General features: G+C 34.3%; 2 protein-coding genes across 2 annotated transcripts; both read left to right on the top strand.

The window, feature by feature from the left end:
* The first annotated feature begins 263 nt into the window (after positions 1 to 263).
* LOC139841376 (uncharacterized) lies at positions 264 to 809 on the top strand. The gene has a single exon (XM_071831596.1). It carries the CDS (start codon positions 264 to 266, stop codon positions 807 to 809), a length of 546 nt encoding a protein of 181 aa, XP_071687697.1.
* A 5892-nt stretch (positions 810 to 6701) lies between these two features.
* On the top strand, positions 6702 to 12221 carry LOC139843263 (casein kinase 1-like protein 9). Its single transcript, XM_071833332.1, has 14 exons — positions 6702 to 7236; positions 7330 to 7370; positions 7987 to 8056; positions 8271 to 8419; positions 8532 to 8627; positions 8727 to 8797; positions 9710 to 9771; positions 9882 to 9945; positions 10064 to 10148; positions 10291 to 10417; positions 10499 to 10572; positions 10881 to 10944; positions 11032 to 11147; positions 11754 to 12221. Exons 1-14 carry the CDS (start codon positions 7161 to 7163, stop codon positions 12018 to 12020), a joined length of 1362 nt encoding a protein of 453 aa, XP_071689433.1. The 5' UTR covers positions 6702 to 7160; the 3' UTR covers positions 12021 to 12221.
* Positions 12222 to 12572: the final 351 nt, after the last annotated feature.

Genomic DNA, 12572 nt, shown 5'->3' with positions numbered 1-12572 from the left:
ACATGCGCCGGTAAGCAAAGCTCCGCGACATCCAATGATACCAGTCGCGTCTCCATGGTCATTCTGCAAATAGGCAATTGACATAGTGGGACCATTCCTCACAGGACCAGGAGGGGTAAAGTTTTTAGTTGTAGCAATTGATTATTTTACAAAGTGGGTAGAAGCCAAACCGCTCAAAACAATTTCAGGCAAACAAATCCGCAATTTTATATGGGAGAACATCGTCTGCCGGTTTGGAATACCAAATGAAATAGTAAGTGACAATGGTACACAATTTGACATTCAGTGATTGGTGCCAAGAGCTAAATATAAAGCAAACGTTCACATCAATTGCACACCCCCAAGCAAACGGCCAGTGTGAGGTAACAAATCGAGATATCGTGTTAGGTATCAAAGCAAGACTTTGGTTGTGCCGAAGGGGTTGGATAGATGAACTACCAAACGTGCCGTGGGCACACCGCACAACCCCAAAAAGCGCGACTAATGAAACACCTTTCAGTTTGGTGTATGGGTCCAAGGCTGTAATACCCGCGAAGATAAATGTACCAACCATGCGCATAGCTTCCTTCGATGAAAGTATCAATAGCGAAGAACTGCGTGAAAATCTAAATTTGGTTGAAGAGCGCAGGGAAATGACGGCGATAAAAGAAGCAATCAACAAGCAAAGAATCGCAAGATACTATAACAAGCGCGTGCAACCATTATCTGTCCAATTGGATAATATGGTATGGTGGAAAAATGAAGTAAGCAGAGTGGAAGACACGGGTAAACTTGGACCTAAATGGGACCATATAAGGTTATTGGTGTAAGCGATACAGGGGCGTATCGATTCGCGAGTTTAGATGGAAGAGCAATAAAGCGCACCTGGCATGCACAAATACTTAAGCGGTGCTACATATAAAAAACAACAGAGGGATTGATCACCCCAAATAAGCTGTTTGAAATTTTTTATTATGTAATTTTCCATTGTAAACATGACAACTAAGTATTGATCAAAAGATGTTTGAAATAAATTGAATCATTCAGTTTAAGCCAAATAACTTGTGTATTTTTACAATTGTTGATTGCATGCCCCTAAGCTGCACAGGGACACACTCCGAGTCTCAAGTGGCATAGTTTAGTTTGGTTACTAATACTATTTTTTAATGGTGACAGTAGTAAAACATTGGATTGTTTTGAACGCTTGTACACCGCGCAAGAGGAGACTTGCACAGTCTAGACTATAAAATACAAGTTTGGTTTACTTGTTCAAATAACCCGGACATTGGCGTGGCCCGAAGGCTCTTGAATATAGACATTGGTTTGTCTATAATACGGATAAATTACATTGGATTGTATATGCGTAAACACTTATAAAATTTTTTATAAAAGTCTTGAGTATAAACATACAAGCATTGGTTTGCTTCTTTTGTGTATAACATTAGATTGTTAGCACAAGAATAAAAAGATCATGAAAAGATTGAGGGGTCGCTCCCGTCATGAAATCATGACATTTATTCTAAATTAGAGTTATGACATGCATAGAAATTGTAATGAATCGTTATATCCGCCATAATAATTTTATGAAATACAATGATATAATTGCAGATAACCATAGATATATTCGATTATAATAGTTAAACCTACCAATTATAGTTGGGCAAAAAATATAAAGTCTAACGCTTAACATCATAGCGTGACTTGCACAAAAAATAAACTAGTATATGCTAATATATAAAGAAAAAATAATAATAAAATAAAAGGGGGTGGCTTGGCTGGAACGTTGCCCTACACTAAGGAGAATATGACATCCTCGCACGCAGCGATCAGATGCATACCCTGCTTTGAAAGAAAAAGAAAAATATAATATAGGGATGCGAAACCTCCAAGGTTGCAAGGCCCATCCCTCACTAACAAAAAATTGCTACCCAAACATAGACAAACAGCATCCATTTCGGGTAGCCTAACAAGTTCAGTTGAACTTGTCATTTACAATCTCCTGAGCGGAGATGTTAGAATCATTGACTAAAAATTGCAAACGGGGAATGGGGATCTGTTCGAGTCGGGCACAAGCTTGGTCGTATCTTTCTTTTGTTCCATCAGGGAGAAGCTCAGCAACATTCGGAGGAATGGAGGAGGTACATACATCTCCTGACAAATAACATCCCAAAAAAAGGTGCGCTCATAAGCACGCGCAACCACCATTGCTGCACCAAACCGTTGCTCGACAGCTTTGCAATCAAGAGCATGTTGGATGATTGTCGGTAAACCCTTCCAGAGAATGTCATACCCTGCCTTCACTGCATCATGTTTTGCGCCCCATGATACCTGGGCCGCAATCCAGTCACTAAAACTTTCATTCAGAAATACGACATGGCTCTCCGCCTCCTTTAGCTTTGCAGACAAAGATACAATCTCAGACTACATGAATTTCTTCTCAGCATTGTGCTGGTCTTCATCCTACTGTCTCTTCAACATCATAACATTTATGCGCTCCTCCGCCTGCACATGTGCGGTTACAGTAACCGCAAGTTGCGCAGTCAGTCTGGCATTGTCCTCTTCTAACGAATTTATTTTGGCTACTTCTGTCGATGATGTTGCCGGTGGATTGGCAAGAGCAGCTGATTTTTGGTGCAGACGGTTCAGATCTTTGGCCAAATTGAATAATGTCGACTGTGCGTCAACATAGAGCTCTTCAAATGGAGAAAGTCAGCAAACTTTTGTACTAACGGATGTGGGACACAAGATTGTAGAAAAGAAAATTGTTCTGCAAACACTGGGAGTGGCACTTTCATAAACTCGTTGACATTAGGGATCAATGGAGATGAATCGTAAGGATTCAAGCATGCACGCTTGGCACATGAAGAATAGTGGGATACACAACTTGGACCTGCAAATAAGATACAACGACGTTACAAACGGTTTAAAGTCCAGTTTAAGAGCAAGTCAGACGATCAAAATAAATACCTTCATCAAGAAACCTCTTATGGTTACCAAGGCTTCTGGCTTCGGGGGCTTTATAAAGCGAAGGTACAGTGTCCGAATGACTAGCCGGAGAATTGGTAAGATTACCAGAGTCGACGGCAGAAACAGGTGCATATGATTCCATCTTCATCTACAAAATAAAATAAATTGAAAAAAATATGCATACGTAGTTAGTATGTAACTAAGGTTACATAGTAGAACGCAACAAAGTATAAAAGTGTGATACACACCTTTTTACGATAAGATAAATTGAAAAAAAGGGTTTTCTGGCAGAGAAGATGAAAAGATTTGAATGACTGTAAATGGAAAAGATTACGAGATGAAATATGCCAAAACCCTATTTATAGAGAAAATACGTAGGTCAAAAAATAACAAAGGTGTAATCACGACCGTACACGTGTTTCAATCTTAAGCTAAACACTTTGTTAAGATGCCTGGTGCACGTTAGCATTACCAGGCGGTTGCATAATTACAATCATTACCTTTTCGGTAAACAGTGACAGTTGTCACCTCGGGTGCAGGAAATGCAGCCGAAAAGACAGTTTAGTGATTGCACACATACATTGCATTTAATGCTAATACAGTATCCGGTTACGCATATATATTTAAATAATCTTATGCACTATCTGGTTACAATTGGAATCCAACTAGGCATTCAAACAAAATATTAAGCATGTTCATTTGGTTCAAGGAATTTTTATGGTTCATTATGTGTATAAGTTTTCTTGCTAGTTCGACGTCATACACTAAATTCCATTGTATATAACACCGAACTGGGGGGACTTAATGATACGCATATCCGCATGACCATGCGGATTACGCATCCAAAGTCCTGTACCGCACACTAATTGCCATGTAAGACATATGACAAGGGTATAGTCTCATTCTATGCGCCTATACCATCTGATGCGAGTTTCGTATACTTGCATAAGGGTCCAGTATATTTTTGAAGAATGTACGGTATAATTAATTCAGATTCTTTTCCTTAAATAACGAAAGTTAGTTGGGATAAGATCGCATTTAATTAGGGATGAGATCCTATCAAAACCCTAATTCGCGAGTCTATAAATACATAGCTCCCAAACCCTAAAATCATCGGTTACTCATACGTAACATAGCATACACAATATCGTACGAACAAGCATCATACGATCTCTCACATAAAGACTTTCAGGTATGTCTCGAACTATAAAACCTTCATGTCTTTGGGCCACTAAACCCCGTATGCTGGGTTGTTGGTGGACTCTCAAATCGGCCACCCTGTCGGAATCAAAACGATACCGATGTGGGTTATCCACGACTAAGCGTCGGAGGTTCGAATATTGTTAGTCCTTAAACCCTATCATGCACTTAAGCGTAGGTTCACCTTGACCTCGTGAAAATATGCTTGATCAACGATGTTTTGGTGACTAGTCCGTCTCGACCCCGTCTCGCCGTCTAATAAGTCGATCAACGGTCAAAAGTTTGGTCAAAGGCAGGAAAGGTCGGGTCAAAAGTCAAAATTCGGTTAACAACGACGATCAAAAGTCAAAAATTCGATTAAATTCGGTCAAAAAGATTAGTATTACTTTTTTGTATTATATTAAGGGTAATAACGATTATAGGTACAAACTGGTCAACGAAGTTTTTTTGCTTTAAAATATGTGTGTATATATAAAAGTCAACATCCGTCTCGACCCCCTGTCTTGACATTTTAAGTTCTCGACCCCGTCTCACGTCTTTTTTCAACCTTGACTTTACTTGTGAGTTATAGCCGGAAATAATTACTTGTGACTTTACTTGTCTTTTTCAACATTATAGATGTAAGTTATGATTTTCAATTGATACATAAAGTGTAGTTTCGGTTAAGAGTGATTAAAAACATGAAGTAGAATTCAACTGAAAAAACGAGATCACAGTAGAGTCCAAATGTTAATAGATCAATGTAACAAATTCCATGGTTTAGTAGACTCACTGAAACCGTATAAGAGAGTGTTTGAAATTATGTTTTCAAAACAACATTTGTGTTTTTAAAATGGCATTTTTATAAGAATTATGTCTCCTCTCAACTTGCTTTTCCAAAATTGCATTTGATGATGTTTAGGAAGACGTAGATATTTTTTTGCCAAAAATTTTGTTGATTACTTACATTTTGCTGACATAATAATCAAATAATTATGTAATTATTTACACGCAGGCATGTAGCTACATTTTTTTGCTGATTACTAATGGTTTTTAACAAATATTTTTTTTGTTGATTACTAAATGTTTTGTTAACATAATAATCATGATGACTATCTTGTAATCGTTTCTTCTTTATTATATATCCGTATGATGAAAACCAGCTCACAGCTCACTAACAGATAATATCATGCATGTTATTACACTTTTAGTAACAAATGAAGTTATTTGTATATTGAAAGTAAAATTGATAATTTCCTATAAAAGTTTTAGTAATCTTTGAATATTATGCAAGTCTATCACGGTTTTCAAACAATGAAATGACTAGACCTGGCAATTGTGACCCACACACTTAAATTCGGGTCAAATGGGTCAAACTTTCAGGTCAATTGGGTCTTGAGAAAACTAAGCCTAAAAATGTAAATTAAAACTTAAAAAAAAGTTCTAAATGTGTTTCTCTCCAACCTATTGAGTTCTATAAAAAAACTGAAGGAACGGGTCTAATGGGTATCAATACTCAAAAATCAATAAATAGAAATGGGTCAAATGGGTTTTGTGAGCGGGTCAAATGGGTCGAGCACAAAAAGTTTCATCCGTCAAAAGTTTATGAAAGCATTTATGGTTATATCATTTATTATGTTTATTAATAGTTCTTATGTATATATAATAAATAATAATAACTAAAATAATGTAATAAATGTAAAAAAAAAAAAAAAGCGATGTAACCCATTTGACCCATTTGACCCAACTGACCTGTGACCCGTTTCGACCCATTACCCAAACCGACCCAACCTGACCCATTTTGACCCGTTTAAAAAATTGTCCCGTTTGACCTATGACCCATTTCAACCCAAAACCATATTGACCCGTTACCCAAACCGACCCAACCTGACCCGTTTGCCAGGCACAGAAATGACCTTAAATATTACTATGAAGACAAACAAATATATCACTATAATTATATCCGAAATAAAGAAATTAACAAAAACCATGACGACAAAAAGAAGAATATAAATATAGGGGACTTGATTACTCGAGGTTTTACCTTCTATGGGGAGCCAATGTGCTCGTTAATAAGAGAGTTTCCTCGTTTATCTAAAAAAAATATAAATATGTATAAAGATACCGAGTATATAATACTATACTATATCTATTAATTATATTATAAAAAAAAAATTATACTTAAAATATTAATAATAAATAATTTTATAATATTAATTTTTTATTTATATCTCTTTATTTATCATTAGTATTATATATATTTATAATTTATAATATAATAATAATACATATAATATAAATTTATATAATTAAATAATTAAACAATTAAACAATTTAATATTAAGTATTTAAATTAAATTAAATAAATAGATTAATAATAAATAATTAAGCAATTACTTTACTATATAGTTAATTACGGAGTATTAATTAATTAATTATTATTAATTTTAGTTAATTAATAATTAATTAATTAATATAATATGATAAAAAGACAAAGAAAAAAGCAAAATATTGACACCTGCTTTTCTTCTTCTTCATCAATATCCTCCTCACATATCCATCGTTCTTTTTTCACCTCTCTCTCTCCCATTCTCCTTCTTTTTCACGTTTCTTCAATCTTTACACATATACATACACCATTTTATATTTTATATTAATATTATATTACTATTTCTCTCTCATCTCAATTTACGTTTCAATCATATTCTTTTCTCAAAAAATTCCCACCTTTTTTCAATCAATTCAACAAATTTGGGTGAGCCCATCTAATACTTGATCATATTTGGGTGATTATGATTTTCATTTTTGGTGGGTGTTGAAGAATTATGTAAATTTTCATCATTGAAATCAAGATTAGGGTTTTCTTGGTTTTTTGTAATTTGGGTGTCTTGAAATTTGGTGCATGGGGGTGATAATTGACCGTTGATTTAATGAAATTGTGAGATGGCGTTAAATTATTTGAGACCCTAAATTGAGGTTGTATTAGGTATTTGTTAGATCTTGAATTTGGGTTGGAGTTAATTGAAGAAACAATTATGGATCATATTCTTGGTGGAAAATTTAAGCTTGGAAGGAAAATTGGGAGTGGATCCTTTGGTGAACTTTATTTAGGTATAATTTTTTTTAGAAAATGAGTTGAATTTGGTATCATTTATTAATAAATTTATATCTTTTGTTGATGGTATTTTTGTTATGATATTTCAGGTGTTAATATTCAAAGTGGTGAAGAAGTAGCTATTAAACTGGTATTTTTCTAAAATATTATTGATTTTTTGATCAATCATGTGTTATTCTTGTCTTTTTTTGCAAAAAAGGAAAACATTTTTTTTCATGGGGTGTGAAAAATGCATATAGTGAGCACAACAAGTTGCATAAATGAGTTAATTTTGGGCTATAAGTGTGAAGTACAATTGCATTTATGATACTTATGTCTGTACAAAATTGCTCAATCTTGCAGTAAAAACTATGTACACTATTAAGGAAATCAATCACTTAAGTAGCTCTTTTTATTGATTGATATGTTCATCTTCAATGTAGGTTGCTATTTGAGCTTAATTGTATTGAACTTATGATTTAGGACAAAATTAGATTAAATACTGAATAGTAAGGTACTGCTGGTGTTGTATTAGTGTGTCATGTTAATCTTAAGCATGGCACATGAATATTATATAATCGTGTAAGCTATGTATTGTAGGATTTATGTTCGAGAATATTTGGTTTATGGTACCTATACTTTCGAATTAAACTTCGTATTTATACTTGTTTGTTATGTATTTTTACTGCATTAAACCTCATGTTTATAAAGAACATAATTTTTGATTTTGGAAACAACTCATGTTTCTCTGTTATCGTACGCTGCAGGAACCCGTTAAGACGAGGCATCCTCAACTTCATTATGAATCAAAAATATACAGGCTTCTGCAAGGAGGAAGTAGGTTCACCTTCTGTTTTTATATTTATCTCGATTCTCAATAATGTTTAAGTTCACAAGTACACTTTGGGAAACTTTAAGCCCATTTCATTTTGTAGCTTTATTGTTTGATTTGACCAATTTGACTGTTGGAGATAAAGCTTAACCCAAATTGTCCAACTTGTTAGATCTGTTGATTATTAGTTGACGTTTATATTTTGTTTTTTCAATGAAGCGGGAATACCAAATCTCAAATGGTTTGGCGTTGAGGGCGAGTACAATATCATGGTTATTGACCTTCTTGGACCAAGTCTTGAAGACCTTTTCAACTATTGCAATAGAAAGTTCTCCTTGAAAACCGTCCTAATGCTCGCAGATCAATTGGTAAGACTACATGGAAACCGATCTATAACAATTCAACACTTTTTTTTACGTGTATATCGTTTCTCATTTATGTGTTTGATTTTTTTTTTTTTTTTTATATTCATTTTTCCAGATAAATAGAGTTGAGTACATGCATTCAAGAGGTTTTCTTCACCGTGACTTAAAGCCTGACAATTTTCTTATGGGGCTTGGTCGCAAGGCTAATCAGGTAATTTTATGTACTTATTTATTTATAGAGTTGCATAATACAGTATATTTTTGTGCAAGCTAATAATCATAGTACTGTTTTCACTTGTTCTTATGGTAGGTATATGCGATAGATTTCGGGCTTGCAAAAAAGTATAGGGATCTACAAACTCATAAACACATACCATACAGGTAACTGATCTTAAGATCTTTTTATTTTTTTGTTTACTTATTTATTTATTGTTTGTTTGTGTATGGTGGTTTCTGTTTCCTACAAATATTGCAAATGTCAAACACATACCTACAAAACGATTCTTGTTGTGTTTGACCCCTTAAGTCGCGTCAACAACTCAGGTCTATAAAAACTTATTATTAATTAGGGTTATAACCTTTGTTTTGAAAATAGAGAAATATATAATGTTCTTAGGATTTGAGTACACGTTTACCTGTTCTTGACCAGTTTTATCCATGCAACATTGCAACCCATTAAAACAGGTCAACGTGTAATCAAATTTGTTCGTCTCATGATGTATTTTGTTGAATACATTTTTTTTCTGCTGTGATTGCTGATATGAACTGTGATCGTTTTAGTTTAAAGTGGGTCAAGTTGGGTGATATTTTGTTGTTAGTTGGTCAAATGGGGTAAACAGGTCAAATGGTTTTAAAGTTGCTCAAAGTATACTTAAGTGTATACTAACTTGTAAATCGTATCTTCTATCTTCTATCTTCTATCTTCTATTGCGACAGGCTCAATATTCTAATACTATACATGATATATCATTGTTATTTAAAATCATATTATTTTGGACAAAAAAGTTGTCTGTTAATTTACCCAACCTGACCTAACGTGCATGTTTTCCCATTGGTAGATGATTTGGATTTTAATTGAAGTTAGATGTAACAAATAACGTCAACTAATTTGTAATCACGTTAACACGTAAAGATGTAATATTAACTAAAAATGGTTTCCGACAAGAAAATTTTTCTTTTTTGTCAGACATCCAGAAACATAAATTTTTTACCTATAATTTTAAATGGTAATTTTGATTTTAATTAATTTGTTTTATAGATAATTGATCTTACCAACTGTTTGAAATTTCTCAGGGAAAACAAGAATCTCACAGGCACGGCTCGGTATGCTAGCGTGAACACACATCTTGGAGTTGGTAATCGGTTCATCACTTTCTATATTTCAAAAATAATCCTAATGAAAAGCAAGTATTTTGAGCATCAATACTATATAAAAGTTCGATCTTTTTTTATTGTGAATGTGTAGAACAAAGTAGGCGAGATGATCTTGAATCTCTTGGCTATGTTCTTATGTATTTTATCAGAGGAAGGTGAGCAGATCGAGTGTTGCATTTTGTCACTTTATTTATATTTTCTGTAATATTTTGAGCATCAGTACGATATAAAAATTCGATCTTTTGATATTTTGTATGTTGCATTTTGCATTAGCCTTCCGTGGCAGGGACTGAAAGCAGGAAACAAGAAGCAGAAATACGATAGGATCAGCGAAAAGAAAATGTCGACTCCAATAGAGGTATTGTGGATACATTACACATTACATATTTATATATATCTAAATCTAAATATATTTCAATAAATGCATTTCTGCGACTCAAATAGACGATTGAGATATTTAATTTTGGTAAATCCTACAAAAACAAAATTTTGTTTCTTAGGTGTTATGTAAATCGTATCAATCGGAATTTATTTCATACTTCCATTATTGTCGATCATTGAGATTCGAGGACAAACCAGACTATTCCTACTTGAAGAGGCTTTTTCGGGATCTATTTATACGTGAAGGTACTTCTATTGATCTCTGTTTAGTGCTATCATTTCCCTTAATTGATCATTTTTAAGCTCTATATTCATATGATATTGTAGGTTATCAATTTGACTATGTATTTGATTGGACCGTATTGAAGTATCCTCAAATAGGTGCAAGCTCCCGAGGAAGAGTCAGTGCATCTATATATTCATAATTTTATTAATAGGGTTGCAAAACTCAGAATTACTCGGCGAGTACTCGGTTTTTGCAACTCGGGGAGTACTCGGTCAAACTTGGGATTACTCGGAAATCGGCCAAAACTTGGAAATTCGGTCAAAATTGGTCAAAGTCAAACTTGGTCAACATCCATTACACCCCGAGTTGCCGAGTACTCCCCGAGTAGCGATTTTTGTAATCTTGATTTTATGTACTTTGTATATTATGTCATTTTGAAGAGCGTATGTATATGTATACTCATCTCTTGCATCACTTTTGCAGCATCTTAGTGGTAGTGCAGGGTTAAATGCTGGAACATCAGCAGAAAAACAAGGAAGAACATCGGGTATTGTTTATATACATGTATATGTAGATTTGTTGATATATGCTGATACGTATATATACATATATAAAGTGAATGTGTTTAAAGCAGGTGGCCAAGATTCCCGGGCGTTAGAAGCATTCCCGAGAAGAAATCCAGCAATTGGTGGCCGTTATGAACATTCAAGACACCGAACTTCTGAAGATATACCTTCGTCAAAGGATGTGGTAAGAATATATATATTTTACCCGATTTTATACTATGGGGTTAATTTAATATGCATTATAAAAGTGAACTTTCTTATACTGGATTGGATGGTCCTAATAAAAATTAATAATTGATTAATGAAATGCAAATTTTGACAATGCGGGTTATGTAAAACTTTCTCACTAATGAAAAGATAACATAATTTTGATGTGTATTTTATAAAATTGCCATTTCACATGACCTTTTTATGAGCGAAAGTTTTACGTACCCCACATTGTCAAATCTGGTATTTTATGGTACTATCTTATCTTTATTGGTAATTTCTCCAATAGAAAATGACAACCTAAAAAAAATCCATGTTAAACGAACCAATAAGTAATTTGGTTCTGTTCTTGGATAAGTGAGTTTTGTTGCAGTTAGGTATATGTACTTGTATTGTAGTATTATGATAAGCGAAGCGATAAATAGACCTAAAGGTTTGTCTATTGACACATGTCAATCATCCACGAGTTCTATAAGTGGGCCCGTTATCGAACTCTATCGAATGAACTGGGACATTGGTTAAAACACCTTGGCCTATAGTTAATTTCTGTGGGGGTAATGCCTTCTTATCGGTACTTGTACAGCAAGCTGACACTGAAAAAGTGCGATCATCTCGAAACGGGAGCTCGTCAAAGTATGTTGCTGCTTCAGGGACCAGACCAGGGTCGTCGGGTGAAGCCACAGAAGGACAAACTTCGTCAAGGGTTGTGTCGAGCATTGGGGGTCGTACGTCTGCTGTACAAAGAGCGCAAATTGGTTATGAGAACAAATCGTCTGGGTTTAGTCGTGCCTCAAAAAGTGGTCGAGATGATCCGCTTAGGAGCTTTGAGTTTCTTCAAATCAGGAAATAATTAAGGCAAAAGATTACCTTTTATATTTTGTTAAAAATGGGGAGTCTCTGTTTTTCGAGTTTCTCTTTAGTATTTTTAAGAGATTCGAGCTGCATATGCCTCGTGTACTCGTTATGGTTATAAAATACTCTTTGTAACGGTATTATTTGAATACTACTATTACTGCTGTTATTTCCTCGATTTTGTGTGTTTTGAAACGGAGATACGGTGATTCTTATTAGGATCTTTTCATGCTGTCGCTTGCTTGTTGGTTTATCTTTGTGAATGTGGTTTGTTGAGAGCTTACAGGAAAATAAGATCTTGCAAAAATATAAGTCACTGAAAGACATAAAGGTCATGCCATATTTTGAGGGAGACACTATCGTATTTTTTCTTTTCGAACAGCTGAGATTTTATTAAAAAAACAACCCCCTAGCTAGCAGCTAGGGAAAGGCCACCAACGAACATACAACGGCTAAAACGCCAAAACACAAAACGATTATAATGGCTTTAAAAGCCACTCATCCCATCTAATATAAATATTACTTCTATTACAAAACCAATTAAAAGCAT

Source organism: Rutidosis leptorrhynchoides, chromosome 4, assembly GCF_046630445.1.
Source record: "Rutidosis leptorrhynchoides isolate AG116_Rl617_1_P2 chromosome 4, CSIRO_AGI_Rlap_v1, whole genome shotgun sequence".
In the NCBI taxonomy this organism is placed as follows: domain Eukaryota; kingdom Viridiplantae; phylum Streptophyta; class Magnoliopsida; order Asterales; family Asteraceae; genus Rutidosis; species Rutidosis leptorrhynchoides.
The sequence above is the reverse complement of the archived record's forward strand: the minus strand, read 5'-3'. Positions and strand labels throughout refer to the sequence as shown.

Bases quoted from the DNA above. Each gene is read 5' to 3' on its own strand.
- LOC139841376 (XM_071831596.1), top strand. From the start codon at position 264: ATGGTACACAATTTGACATTCAGTGATTGGTGCCAAGAGCTAAATATA.
- LOC139843263 (XM_071833332.1), top strand. From the start codon at position 7,161: ATGGATCATATTCTTGGTGGAAAATTTAAGCTTGGAAGGAAAATTGGG. The intron at 7,237-7,329 runs GTATAATTTTTT...ATGATATTTCAG, and splicing joins CTTTGGTGAACTTTATTTAG to GTGTTAATATTCAAAGTGGT. The intron at 7,371-7,986 runs GTATTTTTCTAA...CGTACGCTGCAG, and splicing joins AAGAAGTAGCTATTAAACTG to GAACCCGTTAAGACGAGGCA.